At 39.1% G+C, this 23,096-nt stretch overlaps 1 protein-coding gene across 2 annotated transcripts; it reads right to left on the reverse strand.

Annotated features, from left to right (window-relative positions):
- Positions 1-14,704: 14,704 nt before the first annotated feature.
- On the reverse strand, positions 14,705-15,356 carry LOC114221831 (large ribosomal subunit protein eL31-like). Of its 2 annotated transcripts, none has more exons than XM_028119995.2 (2): positions 15,216-15,356; positions 14,705-15,001 (listed from the first exon to the last, which is right to left on the reverse strand). In XM_028119995.2, exons 1-2 carry the CDS (start codon positions 15,333-15,335, stop codon positions 14,744-14,746), a joined length of 378 nt encoding a protein of 125 aa, XP_027975796.1. In that variant the 5' UTR covers positions 15,336-15,356; the 3' UTR covers positions 14,705-14,743. The 2 variants fall into 2 exon arrangements, with proteins under 2 accessions (XP_027975796.1, XP_087874415.1); XM_088018289.1 differs by having other exon boundaries at positions 15,198-15,335.
- Between the last annotated feature and the right edge of the window lie 7,740 nt (positions 15,357-23,096).

The raw sequence follows: 23,096 nt of genomic DNA on the forward strand, positions 1-23,096 counted from the left end.
AAAGGATGTTCAGGTGCTGAAATCCCAATTGTTTTCTATAAACATGTTCAGATATTTTTCTTCAATGTTCTTGCTATTTTAATGACACTGATAAATAGCAAGGTTTTCCTGGTTAGATTCTCTGAAGTAAAGTTTTGAGGGTGTTGAAGTTTTTATAAAAAAATTTAGGATGTGTGGTATATACTGTCAGATTTGTTTCTAAAATTTTATACCAATTTATTCTTACTCCAGCAATGTTTGAGTTGTTCTGTTTCACTGTATCATTTTCCCCACTGACCCAAGACATTTCCTTTTCTGTCAACAGTCCATTAATTTTTTTCTTGAAAACATCGACTTTGTGTCTTTTAAAGAAATTTGGTGGGGCGCCTGGGTGGCTCAGTCAGTTAGGTGTTTGACTCTTGATTTCAGCTCAGGTCATGATCTCAGGGTCGTGAGATTGAGCCTGGAGTCGGGCTCTGTGCTGGGAGTGGAGCCTGCTGAAGATTTTTTTTCTTCTTCTCCCCCTCCCCTCCTCCTCTTCTCTCCGCCCCGCCCCAGGCATGATTTCTCTTTCCCTCTCTAAAAAAAAAAAAAAAAAAAAAAAAAAGCTTGAAGAAACTTAGCATTTCCCATGCCAAAAAAAGAGAAAAAGAAGAACAAAACAAAACGAAAACCCTCCTCAAGCCAAATAACATTCATGTAAAGTTACTCTTGGAAGAGCTACTCACAGCATCAGACCAATTTAGATATTTCTAGATTTTCCAGATTTAGCCAAGGTACACCCTTGCCATCCCTTTATGTCTTACTTGGTGCCCTTATTTTTCTTATGATGATTAAACATTCTGAAAGGTGCTTTCTTTTGGATTGCATGTTTTTTGTCTCTGAGGAGATACCTCTCTTAGCCAATACTGGGAGTACCTGCTAAGTGACTGCACTATATACAATATCATGAAAGACACAGCAATAGTTGGAAATGCTGATTGGATTCAGTAACAGGGAGACTTTTCATTTCCAGATGTTTTTTATAATCCTCTTTTCATCAAGATCTTTGTTCATCCACGTATGGTGGACTTGGCCATTTCCCTTAAACCTATGTTCAGGCTTAAACTGTCAAAGTCCTTTATAAAATCCATCAGTGAAACTCTCCAGCCCAATAGTACACTTTCCCCTCTGGAGTCATTCTCTATTATGCTTCTGCTGGTTCATTATGCCCTTCTTTTCTCCAACACATCTCCACCTGTCAACTCCACCCTTTTTAGGGCAGCTCCTCAGTGTTTCCAAGAAAATGAATAAAAGTTCTTTATGAAGCATATTTGATTATATTTTTTGTTGACTATTAACCTTTTCTTTGAAGAAATGAAACACACTTCCCACTGTGGGGGACTTTCATGCACTCTGTGTCTGACCTACGACAGTTTGTTTTGTGTACAGCAAAATGATTCAATCTTTGTATATATTGTGAAATGACCACCACAATAAATCTAGTTAACAACTGCCACCATACTTGGTTACACAGTTTTTCTCTTGTGATGAAAACTTTGAAGGTTTACTCTCTTAGCAACTTTCAAACATGCAATACAGTATTATCGTCTCTAGTTCCCATGCTGTATATTACATCCTCATGACTTTTATAACTGGACCTTTTGTTTCCCTTCATCCATTTTGCCCACACCCCACCTCCCACATCTGGCAACCACCAAGAAATAAGTGTTGGTGTGGATGTGGAGCAAAGGGAACCCTTGTGCACCGTTGGTGGGAATGTATACTGGTGCAGCCACTTTAGAAGACCGTATGGAGGTTCCCCCCCAAAATTAAAAAAGAATTGCTATATGATCCAGTAATCCACTTCTGGGTATTTATCTGAAGAAAATGGAATGAAATGAAAATGAAAACACTAACTTGAGGGGTGCCTGGGTGGCTCAGTCGTTAAGCGTCTGCCTTCGGCTCTAGTCATGATCCCGGGGTCCTGGGATCGAGCCCCGCACTGGGCTCCCTGCTCAGCAGGAAGCCTGCTTCTCCCTCTCCCACCCCCTCTGCTTGTGTTCCCTCTCTCACTGTGTCTCTCTCTGTCAAATAAATAAAATCTTAAAAAAAAAAAGAACACACTAACTTGAAAAGATATACACACCCCCATATTGATTGCAGCATTATTTATAATAGCCAAGACACGGAAGCAACGTAAGTGTTCACCAGTGGATGAATGGATAAAGAAAATGTGGACTATATAAGTATGCCAGACAAAGACAAATACTGTTTGATCTCATTTTTCTTTTATTCTGTATTGAAAGTTTTTCTGAATATATAATTGAAAGCTGGAAATACTGTTTTCTCAGAATTTGAGAAAATGTTTGATGGCAAGAATTTCCTGGGCAAGGTCTTTCTTTCTAAACCTGGAAATGTAACTGGAGAGATAGAAAGTTTGAATCAGAATCTCTTGGTACGAAAACATAGAATCTGTATTTTTAATAAGAATTCCATATTTTTATTATTTTTTGTTTTGTCTTTAGCCAAAACTACTTCACTCTATATTTTACTTTTCTGGACTTATTTTCACAGTTCCATTTCATGGAAAAAATAGTTGGTTTATTGTTTTAACAAACATTTCTTCACTGAGAATCAACTTTGAATTATACACTGATACAAAGAAGAGCCAAGGTCCCTACTTGCAAGGAACGAACACTCAGAAGGGAGAGACAGACAAGTAAACAATCAATTGCATGTAGCTTGAGAAGGACTGTATTAGAGGAGGTCACCCAGGAGGGGTGTCAGTTCAGTCTGGGGATTAGGTGGGTCTTCCTGCAAGGAGGAGCACCTGCGCAGGCAAAGACTGAGGGCACCAGTGTCTGTGGTTTCTGCTCTGTGTGCACATGCATGCCTCTCTCTCTTTGTGCTAATCTGACTTTAGCCGTTTTCTCTCTACTATTTTCAATTCTACTAGTTAAATATCATTTGTTTCTTGCATCCCTCACCATCTCCTTTTACCCTCCCCATTGATTTGTTTATTTGCTTATATATTATTTATTTTAATTAAATTTCTTGTAGATGTGGGCCAGAAGTGTTTATTGCAGAAATTTGTCCAAGGTTCCAATTGGGCAGCCCCAGTGGGGTTGGGCTTAGCCCCCCTTCATCTTTTTAATTAAACCATTCTGAGGTGCCAAACCTCTTATCTCCATTGGTCTTGACCTGCCAGATTTCTTGTCACAACCACTTACTCCTTCTGCCTCTATTTCCTATGCTGCTCCTTTGTTCTTGTATAATGTGGACTAGAAAATGGATTTGTTCCTTCAGGATCCCTGCATTCCCACAGCCTGTGCTGTGGGCCCATCAGTGACTGAGAGACTATTTCTAACATTGAATGAGGAGGTATGATGTGTCCAAGACATGCACACTGATTTCTCTCCACTCCCTACTCAGGAGACTCAGGAGCAGGTGGTTTGCCACAGTTCTGACATCAAGTTCTCCCTAACTACATGCTGCCTCATTTGGATGAGTGAAGGTTGGATACTGCCAGCCCTCTGGAAAGACTTAAAAGACTTTGTTCATAAAGTATCTCTGGATTGAGTCTCTTGGAGCACTTAAGGTGACAGTACTTTGGGTTCGTTTTTGAGTCAGTTGCTGCCTTCTCCAGGGTGTTCTTAGCCCAGTGACAAATTATTGACTGACTGGGCCTCTTTGTTCCTTCTTTTTCTTTTAGAAACTGTATACATCTCAATTTTCTTCATATTATCTTACTTTAAGGTGGGCTTCAAGGTGGGGCAAATGTAAGATATTGAAACATTGAATACTCGGGAGGATTTGAGCTAAGGGAAGATCCAAATACGGTCAGGAAGGGGCCTTCACTAGTGTGCTGGGAATCTGTATAGCACACCTCTTCCAGACCACTTTGCAGCCTCTTAGCCATGTTTCAGTGACTGGTTCTGTGCATCATTCAGGTAGCTTCTCACAGGTGTCATCTGTTAACACCTCACCTCAGGTGCTAACATCTATCTTCCTTCTTGCTCCTGAGCTTTTCTAGTGCCAAAACCATGTGCATCCTGAAAGTGCATCTGTGGAGTCATCCTTGACCACTGGAAACAGAAGCCAATGGATAAAGTACATCGGCCTCTCTTTTGTTTCCTGGGTGAACAGTTCTGACATTTCCTAAGGCTGCTCAGAAGGTTACAGCAGGATCAACCACAAGTCATATATAGCAGGGGCAAACTGTAATGCATCTTTGTATTATTCTTTCCTCTTTCTCTGTTTCACTCTCATTGATCCCTCACTGCTGTTCCATGAATCATATTCCGTAAAGAAACTACCTGTGCTTAAGACTTTAGATTAGTCTTTGCTTTCAGGGGAAACTCAAACAGTGACGTCAGGATGGAGGGGCAGAAATCCAGCTCACACTGTTCACCAAAACTTAGGGCTTGTTGCAGGGCTTCATTTGTCCAAAGGAAGGAACAGTCTTTTCCTTCTACAAAAGTGTTATCTGCTTGCCAATCCCTGCATGAGGTTCTGCATCTTTCTAGAGGAGGGAGCCTATTCTAATTTGTCTGCTGAGAGGGGGGAGCCTTTAAAGATTTATAGGCTAGTACTGGCTCTCATTTCAAATCAGGTTATCAGATGAAGTGATTGGCCAAGATTCAGTTCACACTAAGAATCCAAAAGTATTTTTCAGATGTTGGGCAAGGGTTGGGGTGGGCAGAGGGAAGAAGGGAGACTGAGATGGATAGTGATTGAAAGAGATGGTGGTGGAGAAGGAGGAGGGTAGGGTGGCTAATGTACTAATGATGGACCTAGTTGACATACCTACTCATGAGCCTGGCTTCATTCTCAGGTCATTTTTATAATTCCACATGGGCTGAACTTTCTAATGGGTGTAAAAATGCTCCGGAATGCTCAAACACACTGATTGACATTTTTATCGTTCCTTCTCTACCAAGGCTTCCTAACTGGGTCCTTAAATTGTACCCCAAATTTAGAGAGTATGGAATTATGTGCATTATTTTTTGAGGGACGTCTTTAACATCAATAAAATTCTCAAGACGATCCAAGACCAGAGTAGATAAGGGACCTGGCCTCCTCCCTCTGAGTCTCTGCAGTCTAGACACATGTATGTTTTATTCCACTGCCTGTATCTCAGCATGCCCTGTGGCCCCTGGAGCTCTGACTGATGCGCTCCCATGGCCCAAACACCCTCCTGGCTCTCAAGAACACCAGTTCACATGAGTAAAGTGGGTAAGGTGATTCTTCCCTTTCTACTAAATTGGTCTTCAAAAATTTTTGCTTGCATTTTTCCAAAAGGAATTTGGAAAATTTTTGCAACTTCACATCTAAAAATGGATATATAAAATTTTTATCAATTTTAAATAGTTGCAGAAGATGTATAATCTGGCATATTGTATACACTTTAAATATATTTGAATCAAAACTTTAGAGCTGCTAAGCTCTTTCAGTAGATTCAAATGTCTGACATATCATTTAATTAGTGAAGTCAGTCCTTGCAGTTGAACTTTTCAGCCAGATCAAAGTTATTTTCAACAAGAAAAAAATGTTAGACTTTAATTCTTGAAAAATTCAAATCAATACATTACCACATTCCTGTGATAACCTTTTTAGTTCTGAATTAAAATTCTTAGGTTGGTAAGTTTATGGGAGTAATCAAGGAAGTACGTGGGGGAGAGAGACAGAGATTTGCTACAGGTTAAAAAAGTTTTAGCTCTGGTCATTATTCCTTCCTGTACTCTCTGCTCTCCCTCAGAGGCATTCCATTTGTCCTCTGGTGTGCTTCGTAGGTGGTGTTACACCCCAGGGCAATTGACCACAGCAAAATGAAGTGTGGGGAAGAAGTGTTTTCTTTTGTCAAGCGGGGAGAAGGGTTGTTGTGAAGGGAAGAAGGTAAAAAGAAAATGGTCCGAAGGAGAAGCGTTCTCAAGCATGTCAATTAAAACATGTTTTATTTTGAAGTAATTTTAGATGTATAGCCGAGTGGCCGTTGTCCAGAGAGGCTCCCTGTGCCCTTCACCCTGCATAAGAATGCTGAGCTCTCTTCCTAGCCGTGCCTGTAGCTGCAGAGTCCTGTCTCACTGTGGCCTTCAGATCTGCCTTGAAGGGAGAAGGCTAGAGGATCTGTAAGTCCTGCCAGGAAACTAGGGCATCCTTGTTCGCAGCACAGAATGGGTGGCTTGTGGCCTGCCGCTGTTTTGGACCCAGTCAGACAAGCAAATCTCCTCCTCATAGAAGCACATCTTGAAGTTAATAGCCTGGATCCATCCTAAGCCAGTAACTGACCTCTAAGCACCTACTGTGACGCGCTACTGCTACCTTTCTTTTTTTTCTTTTTTAAAGATTTTTTAAATTTATTTGAGAGAGACACAGCAAGACAGGGAACACAAGCAGGGGAAGTGGGAGAGAGAGAAGCAGGCTTCCCGCTGAGCAGGGAGCCCGATGCGGGGCTCGATCCCAGGACTCCGGGATCATGTCCTGAGCCGAAGGCAGATGCCCAATGACTGAGCCACCCAGGCGCCCGCACTACTGCTACCTTGAGAGCAGATCACTACTCTGTAAACCAGCCACCACCAAAAAGGGAGCAAAGGAAAGGAAGGATCGCTTTAGCTATTGGGCATATTGGGTAATACTAAATCTTTCCTTAAGCCACTTAATCTCAGAGCAAGCATACCATTAAGGTTAAACCTTATGTAATTTCTCATTTTACTATCACCTTCACTCTAATTCCTGGCTTCTTGTCTCTTAGAGTAAATGGTTTCTACAAGTTTATAAGCATTATTACAACTTTTTAAAACATATTTTATTTTTTTATTTATTTGAGAGAGAGCAAGAATGAGGGAAGGGGCAGAGGGAGAGAGAGAATCTCAGGCCAACTCTTTGCTGAGTGAGGGTGGGGCCAAAACTGAGAGTTGGTCGCTTAACCGACTGAGCCACCCCAGGCACCCCAGCATTATTATTTCTGATGAAAATAAAGGTGTTTCTTTCTTCAAAACAACAACAAACAAATCTTGCTTCTGCTGATGTTAACAGCTCACACAACCATGGTGTATTTATCAAACCTGAGAAATTAACATTGGTATTGACATTATAGGTTGGTACACATTTCACCAGTTTTTCCTTGTGTCTTCTTAAACTCTTCAGTCTGTGATGGTGTTTTAGTGTTTTCTTGTCTTTCATGACCTTGACACTTTTGAAGCACACTTGTCAGGTATTTTGTAGAATGTTTGTCAGTTTGGGTCTGTCTGATGTTTTCTCATGGTTATACGAGGGTTATGCATTTTTAGGAAGAACATCCCAGAGGTGAAATGCTCTCATTGCATTATATCAGGGGTGCATGATATCAACATGACTTATTATGGGTGATGTTAATCTTGATCACTTGGATAAGTGGTGTATGCCAATTTCTCCACAGAAAAGTTATTCTTTTTCCCTTTCCATTTTTTATTTGATGGAATCACTAAGTATAGCTCACACTCAAGGGGAGAGAAATTAAGCTCCACTTCCTGGAGGGAGGAATATCAGAGAATGTGGATATATGTTAAAACCACCACAGTAATTACTACATATTTTGGGAGAGATTCTTTGAGGCTATTCAACAATCCTGTTTCTCATTAAAGTTGGCCCACTAATTTTAGCATGCATCAGTGGATCTTATCCACAGTGATTATTGCTGTGGCATTCTGATGGTGATTTTCTCTTTCACTCATTTCTTCTTGGCTTTACTCATATCCAAGCAACTATATAAGGAAAACTTGTCCTTCTCCATTTATTTATTTATTCAGTCATTTGTTTATGTCACGACAGAGTCATGGATATTTAATTTTATTCTTTGGATGATAAACCGATACTATTGTTGTGTATTTTGTTGCTTAATTTCTAGCTAAGCAAGTAAGTTTTAAGAAAGAATATAAGTGGAAGTTGAAGACCTAAAAATGGATTTCCTTAAAGCTATCTATATCCACATATGCTATGGAAGTTCTTATGTGTTGAACATTATTATAAGGCTTAAAGAAATAATGTGTCTAGTGCAGTCTAAATACCTGAGACATGGGGTGCCTGGGTGGCTCAGTCGTTAGGCGTCTGCCTTTAGCTCAGGTCATGATCCCAGGGTCCTGGGATCGAGCCCCACATCAGGCTCCCTGCTCAGTGGGAAGCCTGCTTCTCCCTCTCCCACTCCCCCTACTTGTGTTCCCTCTCTCGGTGTCTCTCTCTGTCAAATAAATTAAAAAAAAATCTAAAAAATAAATAAATACCTGAGACATAAGGTTTATGAGATGCTAAAGCAGAGACTATATGTTTACAAGCTATGTTATATGTGATAGCTACCGTGCTTTAGTAGAAATAAGAACAATAGCAGATCAAAGCTGGCAAAGAAAAATGAAGCCCGCTAACTAAATGCTACGAATTAACCCCATTTGTTTGTTCATAAGATTCCTTAAAGCTAATCGAGCTCAACTCTGTAATTAATTAAGTGGCATTTCACTCCATGAATGCGTGCTCTGAACCTTTTAGCCTCTGTTGCAGGGGCTTAGGTAGTTATTAAAATCTCTGCATCTTTGCCTGGTATCTTCATGGTTCCTCTCTTCCAAATTTGTTGCATTAGCAATTTCCTGCTTCACTGCTCTTCCCTATAAAACAAGCTGTAAGGTCTCATGGTCTTACAGCAGAGTTGAGTAACGGTACTTCCATTTCTCTTTATAAAAATTGGCCTTTTTTTTTTTTTTTTTTTGCCTGGTGCCTGCCTTAGCACGGTCATTCAGGCTTTGAGGATATTTAAATGGGAGCAAAGGAATCCAAGAAAACCACCCCATCAGGAGATGATAGCTCAGCTTCCCTGTAATTTCTCTTGACACTGCACTGCCTACACATGCCCCTGATCTACACTATGGGAAATGTCTAAGATTGGTGGCTGAGACTGAGTAGACACGTAAAGAAACTGAGGGAGCATTTTGGCTATGCTTAGCTTTCACCCTGAATACTGGGGGCTTTAGGAAAATGTCAGCCTTGAAGGTGGGTATTATTGCCACTTTTTTCTTTTTTAAATTGTTGCAGCATTCCTCATTGAAAGAAGACATTGCCTGAACTTCTCAGAAAGGGATAAGATAATTAAATTTTTACCCAGTATAGAACACAGGCTGAACAGGTTTCCTTTGAATGAGATTTGGATTAATGTGTTCAGTAAGTGCATACCTTGCCTAACATCACCAAATTGACATGTGTACACCTATTTAAGTAATTTCCAACATTTTTGAATATGAAGAAATGTTTTTAACATCCCCTAATCTCTTAAGTCTTCATAATAGCAGTTGTATTTTTAGGCTCTTTTGAGAAAACACTTGAATACAAAGTTATTATGAATTTAGCAATGTTCTGAAATAAATTTGTATTTTTCACCACAATATATGCATACTTTGGTAAAATAGTCATCTGTGTTTATATGACACATAATATTTATTCAATCTATAAATAACTCTTGGTTCACATACTGATTCTGGGACTCCTCACGATAAGCTTGGGGTCAGGATCAGAGCATGATAGTCCAGCAACTACAGTTAAAAACAAAAGTTGATTTATTTAACCGATACTACCAAGAGTTCTTACTTAATTAAGGATGGTAAGCAAAACAAGATTAAGCCTGAAGGACAGAAGCATATTCTCTCAGAAAATTTACTGATAAGAACAATACGTTACAATATCAAGTGACACACACTTTTTCAATGTTTAATCAGAATCCTATCAGAGAGCTTAACTCTTTTTGGAATCACTTGGTACCTGGAAGTAGGGGTTGAGTAAATTAAATTGTATTTGGTCATGATAAGAACAAGACTCATATGGCCATTTGTAGAGATCGCTCTGAAACAATAATATTAAAATGTGACAGTGAAACAACCACTCTGATAATATTAGAATTAAATTAGTACAATTTCCTATGATAGCAATTTGGCAAAATGCATTGAAAACTTAAACACTTTGGCCCAGTAGTTCTATCTCTTGGAGATATGAAATGAATTTCAGGGTTTTTTTATGTTGATAAGGAATATAAAACTTGTCTCCACTTCCAACAATAGAGACATAGTTAAGCCGATAATGATCTATTGACTGGATGCAACATTAAGTCGTCATTAAAATTATATTTACAAAGTATACATTAGGTATAGAAACACAAAAGTGTTATTTAAGAAGAAAACAGTGTACCAAACTATACATATAATAGGACTATATAAATAAAATTTCCCAGGTTTTTATAATAAACCTGGATGTCTTTTATAATGAAAACTCAGTATGTTTGTTTATTTTCAAACTATATATTACAAACTAGTTTTCCCCTTTTTTATAATATTGGAAGCAATATGTAAAGTAGCAAGATCATTTGCTTTCTAAACAGACAGAGTTGGATTAACATTCCAGTTCCTGGCTTGGTAGACATTATGTGACCTTGGGCAAGTAATTTAAAAGCTCTAATTTTAGTCTCCTTATTTATATATTGTATTGTTATGAAGACAAGATATAAATATACATATGTAAAGTGTGATGTAATGTAAAAAATGGTAGCTATTTGGGTTAAAAATTCAGAAACTGCTATGTGTGCGTGTGTGTGTGCGGGAATTGAACAAATGAAGAAGAAATGAATGGTGAATGATGGGAGGCAGGTTTCTTACTGTTGAAGAGGGAAGTTACAGATAAACAGGGAGGGGGCATGGGAAGCTAGAAAGAACTGGATCAGAGACAGAATCATCAGTATGAAATCTTGTTTAACTTAAGATAGATAAATATGGTTAGATACAGAAATAACTATAGCTATGTATAACCCATACATTTATTTATTTTTCTAGTTTTGTCTGCTGAGAGGGCATAGAAGCAGTAACACCCCAGGAGCAACACACATACTCAGAACATAGATCTTGTTTATTATACTATATTTTTCTAATAAAAAGGAGTCAGGGCTCTGTGGAGGGATGGCTGATTCTAGCATCAGGATAGGGAAAATAGAAAATGAGCCTGGACACAGTGACTTCCATCTCATCAAAGAAGGAATTAAACCCATGTGGGAGGATGATGCAAATAAAAATGGTGGCAAGTGGATTATTCGGCTGTGGAAAGGCTTGGCATCCTGTTGCTGGGAGAACCTTATCCTGGCCATGTCGGGGGAAGAGTTTCTGGTTGGGGAGATCTGTGGAGCTGTGGTCTCTGTCTGGTTTCAGGAGGACATTATTTCAATATAGAGTAAGACTGCCAGTGACCACGCAACCACAGCCCAAATCCGAGATACACTTTGGCAAGTGCTTAACCTGCCTCCTAACACCATTATGGAGTACAAAAACCCACACCGACAGCATCTAAATGCCAGGCAGGCTGAGCCCCCAAAGGCTCCTTTTTCAAAACCTCTGGAAGCCACAGGTGAATGTGCCATGACCCTCTCCCTCTCTGGATGGCACCATCATTGAAGCTGGCATCATTGGAGTCTCTTGTTCTCTTGGTGTGCTACCTGGAAGATCCTTCTGTCCTGGACAAGAGGAATTGGAAGAGCATTTTATGTTTTAAAAACAGGCTGACATGCAGCAGCTACAACAACAGCTGAGATCACTTAATAAATGGTGCTAAACAGGAAAAAAAAAAAAAACAATAGAAAATGAGCCTGGAGCATCTCGTAGTGTCAGAAAGCAAGAAATTCTCAAAAAACAAAGAGATAAGACCATGTGTAAGTAACACAGACGCCAACCTGAAAGAGTTCTCCCATGGCCAAAGCTGGAAGAGTTTGAGCAACAAAATGAGTAATGGTAATACTGGATTTTCATCTGATGAGTAAAATAAATATTTATGAGTCCATACTGATATAAATGATCGAATGAATAAACAAATAGGGAGAAGAGACACATCTTTACAAAAGAACTCCAAATAATTTATGTAGATATTACCTCCTCCAGGAGGTGGAGCTCAATTGCTCCCACCCCTGAGTGTGGGCTGTGCATTGACGTGTTTTCAAAGAGTTGTGTACGGGAAGAGGAGGAAAGTGTAACTTTACAGTGGAGAAATCTGACAAACACTGGTACAGCCAGGTGATCAATGTTAGTATCAGTAGTCATAAGTCATGTTGATGACATGTGCTTGATATAATGTGATTAAACATGACACTTTACCTCCATGGGTCTTTTTCTCCCAAACCCATAACCACAGTCGATTTATGAAGAAAATAGACAAATTTAAATAGAAGGACATTTTATAATATACCTCAAAATATATCCTCAAAATTGCCAAGGTCACCAAAAACAAGTGAAATCTGAGAAACTATTAGAGTCAAGAAGTGCCTAAGGACGCATGACAACTAAATATCACCTGGTATCCTGAATGGGATCCTGGAACAGAAAAAGGACGCTAGTGGAGAAGCTAGAGAAATCTGAACAAAGTGTGTTTAGGTCATAGGAACACACCAATGTCTTTAGTTGTGACAAATGTACTGTAACAATGTATCTTGGCTGCACCCTAGCAAGGGGTCATAAAGTGCCTTCTTGAACCTTCGAATGCACAGATGGAGGAAGCCTGTTCTAGCTTTGGTCAGCTTTGAAGGTTAGATTATTCACTCTTCATTCTGATTCATCCATTCAATGAAGGCCCCATGCTAGGGCATTAAAGTACATTGGTGAAGAAAATGAATGTGGTCTCCCCTTTCCAGGGTTGACAGGAAAGTGCATCCCTGCAATGAGCAGACATCTATTTCCATGTAATATTTACTTACTGATCCTAGTTGTACCAGTTTTGGTGCCACAATGTATATAGAAAATCTCTCTTGCTTAAAATAATTTTCAAATTTAGGAAAGCAATGACCATACCTCCTCTGGGCTTCCTCTAGGCAAAAATACCCTCTTTCCCTTCAATATTTCCTCAAAGATATATCTTTGGTTTCTCTTTAAATTCTGTTTGTCTTTCAGTCTTTCCACGTTCTTGGGGGATAGAGTTCAGAATAATTTTAACCACTACTCTTTACCTGTTCTTCTCACGGCATGACATACTTTCTTGGACTGTTTTTTTTTTTTTTTTATAAACCCCACAGTTGATAATATTACCTTATGTTACCAATGAGAAACTGATATAGTAGTCAAGGACGTTAATTCATTCTGCAAATGTTTAAGGAACTACTTTGTATCAGGCCTTCCTCAAAGGGATGGAGATAAAATAGTGAATAAGGCAGATTATGTCCTCGCCTAAATGGAGTTTATTATTTGAGAGCAGGAGTTAACAAACTGTCACCCATGGGCCAAACTCAGCACCTGCCACCTGTTTTTGTAAATAAAGTTCTATTGGAACACAGCCACACCCATTCGTTTACAATTGTCAGTGGCTCCTTTCCAACTTCTCAATAGCAGAGTTGAGAAGTTGTGACAGAGACCCATATGACCCACAACTCCAAAAATATTTACTAATTGGCCCCTTAACGAAAGTTTGCTCACCCATGTCCTAGAAGTTTGAGCATATGGGGAATGGCGGTTGGGCATTGAAGGAGATAGAGAAAAGTGAACTACAGAATTCTGTATGTCAGATGGTGATGGATGCAGTGCAGAACGACGAAGCAGTAACAGGAGACGGGGAGTGCGGGAGTGGGGTATGCAGGTGTATGTGGTGTGATTTAGGATGGAGAGGGGGGACTCTCCGAAATGGTGACCTGGGAATAGACTGGGAACTGCAAAGACCCTGAGGCTCGGGAGAGTGTCCCTAAGTTTGAGAAGAGAATCTGAGGGAGGAGATGAGGTCCAAGAAGACCGGGGTCTGAGAGGCAGTGGTGCTGGGTCTGCATGGCTTGGGGCCATTTTACTTCATTGGCTTTCCTGCTGGCTGATGTGAGAAGTCATGAGAAGTTTGGGGAGTGAGGTGATAGAACCTTCAGTGCTGCTCCGGCGGCTGCACTGAGGACAGACGGAGGAAGGGCAAGGGCAGAAGCAGTCACTGGGCTACTGCAGGGATGCAGGCAGCAGGTAGAGATGGCTCAGACTAGTCACCTAAGGAGTGAATGACGGAGCAGAAACTGTAACCTCAGATCTGCTTCACTGCAGAGCCCATGCCTGTCAAGCATGGATTTTAATCACAGAACTTGATACTTTAAGACTGGGTCATGCAAGGCAGCACTTACCTGCAAAAGATCTTACTTCCTTGTGGATTTTCTATGTCCTGTCAGGAGAGTTGGGTAACTCTAAGAGATAAATCTGTAATAGTAAGATAATTGGAAGAGCTGGTTAAATCCTGTGGACAGTGCTCATTAGCTCTTTGAGTCAGAGCAGGGACACTCTTGAACATCTAATTAAAGCTGTGGAACACACTTTTCAGAAACAAAAAGGGGTTTTTTTTGTTTCTGTTTTTTGTAAATAACACAATATTTTGCATACATTTTTAGGGTGTTTACAACCTCTGCCTCTAGGATTTAAAACTGAGGACTGATTCTTTTGAGGTTATCTAAATCAGAGTTCTGACTTTAAAATTGAGAATTTGAGCTTCAGCAAGAAAGGAAGATGGCACCTCACTGAGCAAGTGGGGAGATATTAGGCACATGTGAATTTTAGGACATACTTCAAATCACACAGAGCAAGTCATCTATACGAAGGAGTATTTGCACCTGGATGTATCTCCTAATGTATTGAAATAAAATGATATATTTACTAATTATTTTCAAAACAAATTTATTAATGTTAGAAAATATTGTAAAATTACTTTTGTATAAAAATCAAATGTCTCTGTTGAAATTTTTTTTTTTTTTTGCAGTTTTATACCTTTATTTGACAATCAGCGATTAGTTCTCATCCACATTAACTGTCTGTAGATTTTTGAAAGTGGTGACAGGTACATAGGTAACCAGTGTGTAGAACTGGTTTGGTGAATCTTCATCCTCATTACGTTTTCTGGACAACCGCACATGGATACGGTATGGAACATTCCTTATTCCTTTGGCCCAGACAGCTTTGTTGAGCCTGGTGTCAATGCACACATCTGGAGTTCCCATCTCCTTCATGGCAAATTTCCGGATGGCTTTGAGTGCCCGAGGGGCACGCTTCTTTTTTTTTTTTTTTTAAGATTTTATTTATTTATTTGAGAGAGAGAGAATGAGAGACAGAGAGCACGAGAGGGAAGAGGGTCAGAGGGAGAAGCAGACTCCCCGCTGAGCAGGGAGCCCGATGTGGGACTCGATCCCGGGACTCCAGGATCATGACCTGAGCCGAAGGCAGTCACTTAACCAACTGAGCCACCCAGGCGCCCAGAGGGGCACGCTTCTTGAAACCCACTCCATGGATGCGCTTGTGAATGTTGATGGTGTATTCTCTGGTCACTACTTCGTTGATGGCAGAACGGCCCTTCTTCTCGTCACCCTTCTTCGCGGGAGCCATTCTGCTGGGCCCTGGTTGGAAAGGAAGCTCTGTTGAAATATTTTTAAAATACTGAGTACAAGGTGATGTCATAGCTCCTCTTAAGCATCAAATGCCTTTGTTACATTTCTGCTCCAATTCATATTTTGTAAACGAAGAAACTGAAATTGTTATATAGGGAATCTAGATTCCGCTCCATTCACTGACTTGGTTGGAAATGGCTAGTCAGGCCTAAATGATGAACTTTCTCCTTCTTCCTTTATTACCTGACTGGAGTTGCACAGCAATGTTTGGCTTTTCCGTGAGCAGACCAAGCTAGTTTATTACCCTGGTGTATATCTGGATTAGAAAGATCCAGATTGTAATTCTGTTTTCTTAGACAATGCTTTTTATCTGACCCAATCCTAGCACTTCTTATCTAGAAGCAAAGACATTTTTCTGGTTGTTGGATTACTTTGATAAAGAGATTTGAGAAAGAGAAAACCAGAATAATAGGATATTTCCTGGAGGCACATATAGAAACCACCTCATTTCCATGTGTGTTAAGAACAAGGGAATATTTAGTTGTTGGTGGTGATGGTGCTATTCTGGGACATACCCAACCTATTTGACACTTGGAATGGATCATATTTTTTAACACCACCTTTTCTCTGTATGACAAAATCATTTTCAGCAATTATCATAAAGTAAAATTAGAGATCTATAGCTTTCTTCCATAAGGATGGTGCATAAAGCTTTACCTCTAAGTGGCCTTGTGTCCAGCCATTGGTTTAGAATGATATCTGGTTGCCTGACGCTGATCATAATATAACAAAATTCTGCCTCAAGGATGTTGCCATATTTGCCTCTAGTGAATCCATTATACGAGGCAGTTCAGTTATCACTGGGAAGAATGGAACCAGGATTTTGTTAAACTTATAGACTAGACTATATGAACAGTTTTGTGTGTGCTTGCTATTGATTATTTATTTACTACATGTCCATAGGTGTGGCATAATATGATCTGAGATATGCTTTCCATTATCATTTGGTAATGAGGTTGTGGGGAAGTAGATGTCACCCACCTTAACCTTTTGTGATCACTATTTCTAATAACAAGAATCAGAGAGTGTTCTCCACCAAGTCAGTTCACAAACATTCGGTGTTCAGTTGTCATCCTTTGTTTCCATGTTTCCTTGGCTGCTACTGTAAACCCAGTTCGTATATGTGTAGGCTTCTACTCTAAAATCTCTTAAATATTCCACTGAATCAATCATAAAATAACTTGCCTTTTATGAGAAAACAAGGTCAACCTTATAATTACATCAGTTTGCCAGAAAGCAATAGTTAATGAAACCTTTATCAATAGGAATGAACTCCAAAGATATAAAAGACTTTCACTTCAACAAAAAATAACGAGACCTTCAGCAATTTAGAAGTATTAAAAGAAGATAACAGAAAATATCTTGACTATAAGATTTGAAAATCAAGCTATGAAGTCTTCCTGTTCCTTTACTTTAGGATGTATGAATGCTTTTGTAAGAAATTGTTAGTTTGGTTGAATAGGTGAGCTGGGCAACATAAATATGTGGCGAACGCTAGGTGGCGCTGGAGGACTGTAATAATTGACCACAATTAAGAGTCCTTTACAAATCACACTATTGTCAGAATCAAGGAGAGTGTGAAATTTTACATTAAAAGTGATGCAAATGATCAGATTTCTTCCTCTTCTGACTATGGCTTCACTCACTAAAAATCTAAGTGCAGTTTTGTTATGAGTGAAATAGGGTTTTTAACAGTGCTCACTGGGCAGTAACTTTTCAAAACACATTACACTGGAGAAACAACATCCCTTTGTTTTGGATGCTCCCATTTTCAAATTTTGTTGATCCTCAAAGTCATGGTCTTAGTTTTGTTAACAGTCATAAACTCTTTGTAATCCATGTTAAAATGTACTCAATAGTCACGACTCTAGTGACTGACAGTTTCCTTATTTTGTGCAGGATTTTTTTTTCTTTTTTTCCTTCTTTTGAAATTTAAAGGGTCACTGTAAATCTTGGAGCATAGCAGAGCACATGATGAAAGGTAAAGGCGTTCCTTCACCCTCCATTTGCTCACGTTGTAAAAAAGAATGAAAAATGTCTGCTGCATAAGCTGATCTTTTTCATGTTTCATCTTCACTCTTCAACAGGAAAATCTTCTTCATAATCATTCCATTGAGGGTTATTTTTGTCAATTTTCATTGAAAGGTATGCACTTTCTAGTAGTCTGTTAAGATTTGGCAAAAGAGAAAATAGTATGCAGCGTTAATTATCATTACATTTCTATTCTCTTTTTGAAAATGTTAAAAGAGAGAAAGCATATACCTGCTGTTTCAGCCAGCGGTTTGTCGAATTTCTCCAAAATACCTGGAAAGATTCTATCAACTGATTCTAAAACCTTAAGACACGAGTTAGAAGTAGTAAACTTGAGACTTAAAATATAAAAATACGTAGGCTGAAGATAAATAGTATCTTAGTCAGTTGGAAGATCATTTTTCACAAAATTAACATGTGTCTAATATAGATCATCTTCTTTTGAATTATAGAAACTGAAATCCAAAATCTCTACATTGCAGATTCACAATTTGCCATGAAACCAAAAAGCATTTAATGTTATATAAAATGAAAAAATAACTAATATACAGTTAAATTTAAGTTAACTTATACCGATTTCATATTTGTCAAAGGTAACATATTTTATTAAAGATTTTATTTATTTTAAAGAAAGAGAGCCTGAGTGGGGGGAAGGGCAGAGGGAGAGAGAGAATCTCAAGCAGGCTCCACGCTGAGTGTGGATCCTGACACAGGGCTCTATCTTACGACCCTGAGATCATGACCTGAGCTAAAATCAAGAGTTGGACGCTTAACCAACTGAGCCACCTGGGCACCCCATGTCAAAGATAATTTTAAAAATTAAAGCACTTTGGTTTTATATACAACTCCTCTGAATATCTCAACATAACCTCAAGTTTGGGGACAGATGATTTTAGGTTATAAGCTACAGACTGAAGGCACCCTGGGTGGGCACTTGGGATGCTAAGTGAACTACTTGGCTGCCATAACTAGTTGGTTCTTATTTTTAGAGAACATACTTCTTTTATAGTATCATATAACTTTCCTTTCTTAGTTTTTTACTTAGAGCCCATGACCAAAAGTAAAAAGTAAAAGTACTTTTACCAAAAGTAAAATAGGATTGCCAGATTTTTGTTGTTAACCTTGAAAGATTTAATCATGTTGGGGTACCTGTTACCTAAATTATTCACTCAGATCTCATGGTGCCCCAGTGATCTAAGAAGGTTAAGAAAGCTTTCAAAATTCATAAGAGTTTCATACTAAGGAAGTAAACAGAACATCTTTTTAAGTATGTCTGAGGTGGGAGTTCATATAGGCTCAGAAGGCACTTGCTTAATAAACTATTCTTTGTTTTGTTCTCTTAAGATCAGAAACCTGAGAGGAAGGTCTTGTGGTAGAAAGAAGTCCACTCCAAAGAGGAAATGTATTCCCAGAGAATATTTTTATCTTGATTTTCAGAAATTCAAACTTGTAAACCATTACTGCTGGAGTCAATGGTAGTCTGACAAAGCTTTGAGATGTAAAGGGGTCAAAACCAGAGTTGTTTAAGAATGGTGCACTTTGTTTTGCTGACACTTTAAGTTAAATGATCAAACCAATTGTGATACTGGTAGTTCATATGTTATTGAAGAAGAAAAGAATAAAGAACTACAATTTCATTGAAAAACAAATTCAGCAAAACCTCATCAATTCTATCTAAGTGAAGAGGTTGGAAAACAGCTTTGAATTAGGTTTTGAGTGGTTTTATATTTTTATCTAGCAAACAAATATGAAGGAAACAGGACAGGGCTGGATTCTAGAGTCAGAGATTTAGGTTCCAAAGTCCTGGCATTAACCTTGGGCAGGTAAACCTCTTTGAGACTATTTCACCATAGGGGCGCCTGGGTGGCTCAGTTGGTTAAGCATCTGCCTTTGGCTCAGGTCATGATCCCAGGTTCCTGGGATTGAGTGCCAGTGTCTGGCTTCTTGCTCAGTGGAGAGTCTGCTTCTCTCTCTTCCTTTGACTTTTGCTCCTGCCCCCCCACCCCTGCTCATGCTCTCTCTTGTTCTCTTTCACTCAAATAAATAAATAAAATCTTTTTAAAAAAGACTATTTCGTCATAGTCTTATAAAAAGTATACTACCCACATCCTATGGCTCTTGAGAGTATTAAAGAAGATACTGTATGATAAATGAAGTAACTGTAGTGTAAAGTCATTTTCATTAATCCATTCATCCCTTCATCATTTATCCATTCTCTCATTTTTAAAAAATTTTTTTATTGTTATGTTAATCACCATACATTACATCATTAGTTTTTGATGTAGTGTTCCATGATTCATTGTTTGTGCATAACACCCAGTGCTCCACGCAGAACGTGCCCTCTTCAATACCCATCACCAGGCTAACCCATCCCCCCACCCCCTCCCCTCTAGAACCCTCAGTTTGTTTGTCAGAGTCCATCGTCTCTCATGGTTCGTCTCCCCCTCTGACTTACTCCCCTTCATTCTTCCCCTCCTGCTATCTTCTTCTTTTTTCCATTCTCTCATATTAATCTTTCATTAAATGTCCTCATGTGTGGTGATATTTTGTTTCTCATCTGATTTTTCATTGGTCCTAAAAGTGTTATTTGATGGATAGAATAAATAGAAAACTAAAAATGCTAAGATTGGTCTAAGATTTTTTTTTTTAAAAAAATGGAATGTATATAAAAGTAGAATTTTTGAATCCAGTAGATAATATGAGAAGTCATGATGTTTAGGTATCGATGATAAGCTTAAAATCTGGAGTAACTGTATATTAAAAAAAAAAAAGCACCAAAAGTTGAGATTAGGATCCTTTCTTGGTTACTTTCTGAGAGGAGAAAAGCCCTTGGGTTGGAGGAGGAATTTTCAGACAAGGATAGTATTATAATTAAAATGACAGGTAAAAATAAATGTCCTCTTTTCAGGAAATGGTCAGTAAACCGTCTTAACTAAAGCAGAGGGATAGATAAGAAAATACTAAAAGATACATTTTGGTTAGGACCATTTCATGAAGGTCCTTCAAGTTCAAAGTGAGGAGTAGAAATCTGACCTATAATTAAAATTATAATCAGACAGAAGAGCTAGAAAAAGGGGTACAGAATGTCCTTAGATAAATATTTATTAGTTCATCATGTGTTTTCAAATACTATAGGTGCAGAATTATGTAACTCACTGAGGGGGGGGGTTTTGCAGATGTAAAAGTTGATCTTGATTTTCTCCATTAAGATCTTCCAAATTAGTTAGAAAGAAGATATAAACATAGTATCATTGAGGGCAAAATATGATAAAATGTCAATATGAGTACACTGATACTAGATGGTACAGAGACTCAGGTAGAAGGAAATTAAAAAGGGATGAAAGAACATCTGGAAAGACTGGCCCATACTCACTTGTGTACACACTCATGCTTTTTATATTTCTTTCTTGAATTTGCTCCATTCAGCTTCCCCATATTCACCCACTAAAACTCCTCTTGTTAAGATCGCCAGAGACTTCCTTGGTTCAAAATTCGGTTGTTAGTTCCAATCTTCCCTGACTTATCAAGGTGTTTGACTGAGTTGCCTCCTCCTCTTTCCAAGCTTCCTCCAACATCAGTGACTACTCTTCTCAGTCTGTTTTTTCTTTTTTTTTTTAATTAATTTTATTTATTTACCAGAGAGATTGAGAGCATGAGTGCGCACAAGCAGGGAGAGCACCAGGCAGAGGGAGAAGCAGACTCCCCTTTGAGCAAGGAGCCTGATTCGGGACTTGACTCGGGACTTGATCCCAGGATCCTGGGGTCATGATCAAGACCTGAGCTGAAGGCAGACGCTTAACTGACTGAGACACACAGGTGCCCCTGCCTGAATAGCTCTTACTCCAAATATCCACATGGCTTATTCTGTTACCTCCTTCAATCTTTACTCAATTGTCATCTCATGAGGCTTTGACTTTAATTGCTACCACAGGAGGTTCACATGTCACCCTGTGAGACAGGGTTTTTATATTCCAATCTACCACTTTCTAAAGTAAGATTTCTCAAAGTGCATTCTTCTGACAGTGTTTATCAGGATCACCTGGATGCTTTTTAAAATGCATCCTTTTCAGGATCAAAGCTTAGACCAATAAATCATAATAGAAAGTAGGGCCTGGTAATGTGCATTTTAATAAACCCTCTAGGTGAAAATTAAGCAAACTAACGTTTGGAAACTACTGTCTTAGGGTACCCTAGACAGTTACTAGCTCTAGGATTGCTTGGGGATGGGACAGAGGAAAGGTGGCATAGAGAGGCTATAGGTGTAGATCTAGCATTCTACCCCATATTTAACCAGAGACACTTTACGTTTGTGTTTTGCTTGTCATGTTTCTGAGTGAGAGCTCTCTTGAAGAAATAGTTGATTGGAAAAAATACACAAAAATAGCGCTGCTATGGACATGGGAAGATAAAAGAAATTGTGTGTGAGCTCAATGGATAATACGGCGAATATGTTATTGAAGAAATAATCTGGAGGTAGTGTAAAGAATTGATCCATGCATCAGGCAAGTATCTATTGAGAATCTACTATGTGCTGGCAGTACACAGATGAATAAGACATAGTCCCTACCATTATGGTGCTTGCAGTGATGAGATTAATTTGGGGAAATAGATTATAGCCAGGGAAATCAGTTAGGAGGTAGTTGTCCAGATACGAGATGATGAAGATGTGGTCTACAGTGGCAGAAGGTGGGTGCAAGGGATATTCTGAAGGATGACTTGACAAGACAGTATGCCTGAATGGTCCAGGAGATACATACAAAAACAATGAGAGTTAATTCTAAGCTTTAAAGGCCATGTACAGAGAAAAATTGGATCCCACTAATGAAATTAGGTTGGCTGTGAGTAGGAACATGTGTCTGTGTTACGGGGTGATTATTGAGGGTATTGGTGAGTTCATTCTTTTTTTTTTTTAAGGTTTTATTTTAGAGAGGGAAAGAACAGGGGGGAGGGGCAGAGGGAGAGGGAGAAAGAGTCCCAAGCAGACTCTACGTGGAGCGCAATGTGGGACTCCATCTCATGACCCTGAGATCATGACTTAAGCTGGAAGCAAGAGTAGGACACTTAACCAACTGTGCCACCCAGGTGCCCCATGGTGAGTTCATTCTTGAACATTGTGTGTCAGACAGCAGTAGGACATTGAGTGAAGATGTCCTCTGGTAGCTGAAGATGTTAGAGTGCAGTTTAGGCCAAAGGGAAGGGCTTGAAAGACTGAACACTGACAACCCTGGGGAAAGTTGGTAAGAACAGCCAGCGCTAGAGATAAGAAAGAACTGCCAAAGACATAGAAAAGAAACCTGCAAAGGGTGGTTTTGTGGAGAATTGATAATGAAATTTGAGAAAGGCCACCAAATCCAGTAAAATGTAGGCTACAGGTTACCTTAGAGTCCTGTCAATGGAGGGAGGGAGACATGATTCAGCGGTGTTGAGTGAGACCTCAGAGATCATGAAGCAAGAGCCATTGGTGTTTATCATGTCAGGAGTTTAACTGTGACAGAAAAAAGTGCTAGTGCTTTTCTTTGACCAAAGGTCTCATAGTTCTACTTTCTGCTAAAAAGATTCATTCAGAAGCCCACAGTCCTAAGGCCTAGTATCCTGTTTTTCTATGGGTTAACTGCATTTACCAGGTCCAGAATTGGTAGTGCTATGATGATGGTGTTCATGTTCCTCT

The sequence above is a fragment of the Eumetopias jubatus genome, unplaced genomic scaffold, assembly GCF_037043125.1.
Source record: "Eumetopias jubatus isolate StellerSeaLion01/CBP00866 unplaced genomic scaffold, mEumJub1_p1.0 scaffold_14, whole genome shotgun sequence".
Taxonomy (NCBI): domain Eukaryota; kingdom Metazoa; phylum Chordata; class Mammalia; order Carnivora; family Otariidae; genus Eumetopias; species Eumetopias jubatus.

Excerpts from the sequence above, each read along its gene's own strand:
- LOC114221831 (XM_088018289.1), bottom strand. The coding sequence starts at position 15,335 with ATGGCTCCCGCGAAGAAGGGTGACGAGAAGAAGGGCCGTTCTGCCATC. Across the intron at positions 15,002-15,197 it reads GTGCCCCTCTGGGCGCCTGG|CGTGCCCCTCGGGCACTCAA; the intron begins GTGGCTCAGTTG and ends AAAAAAAAGAAG.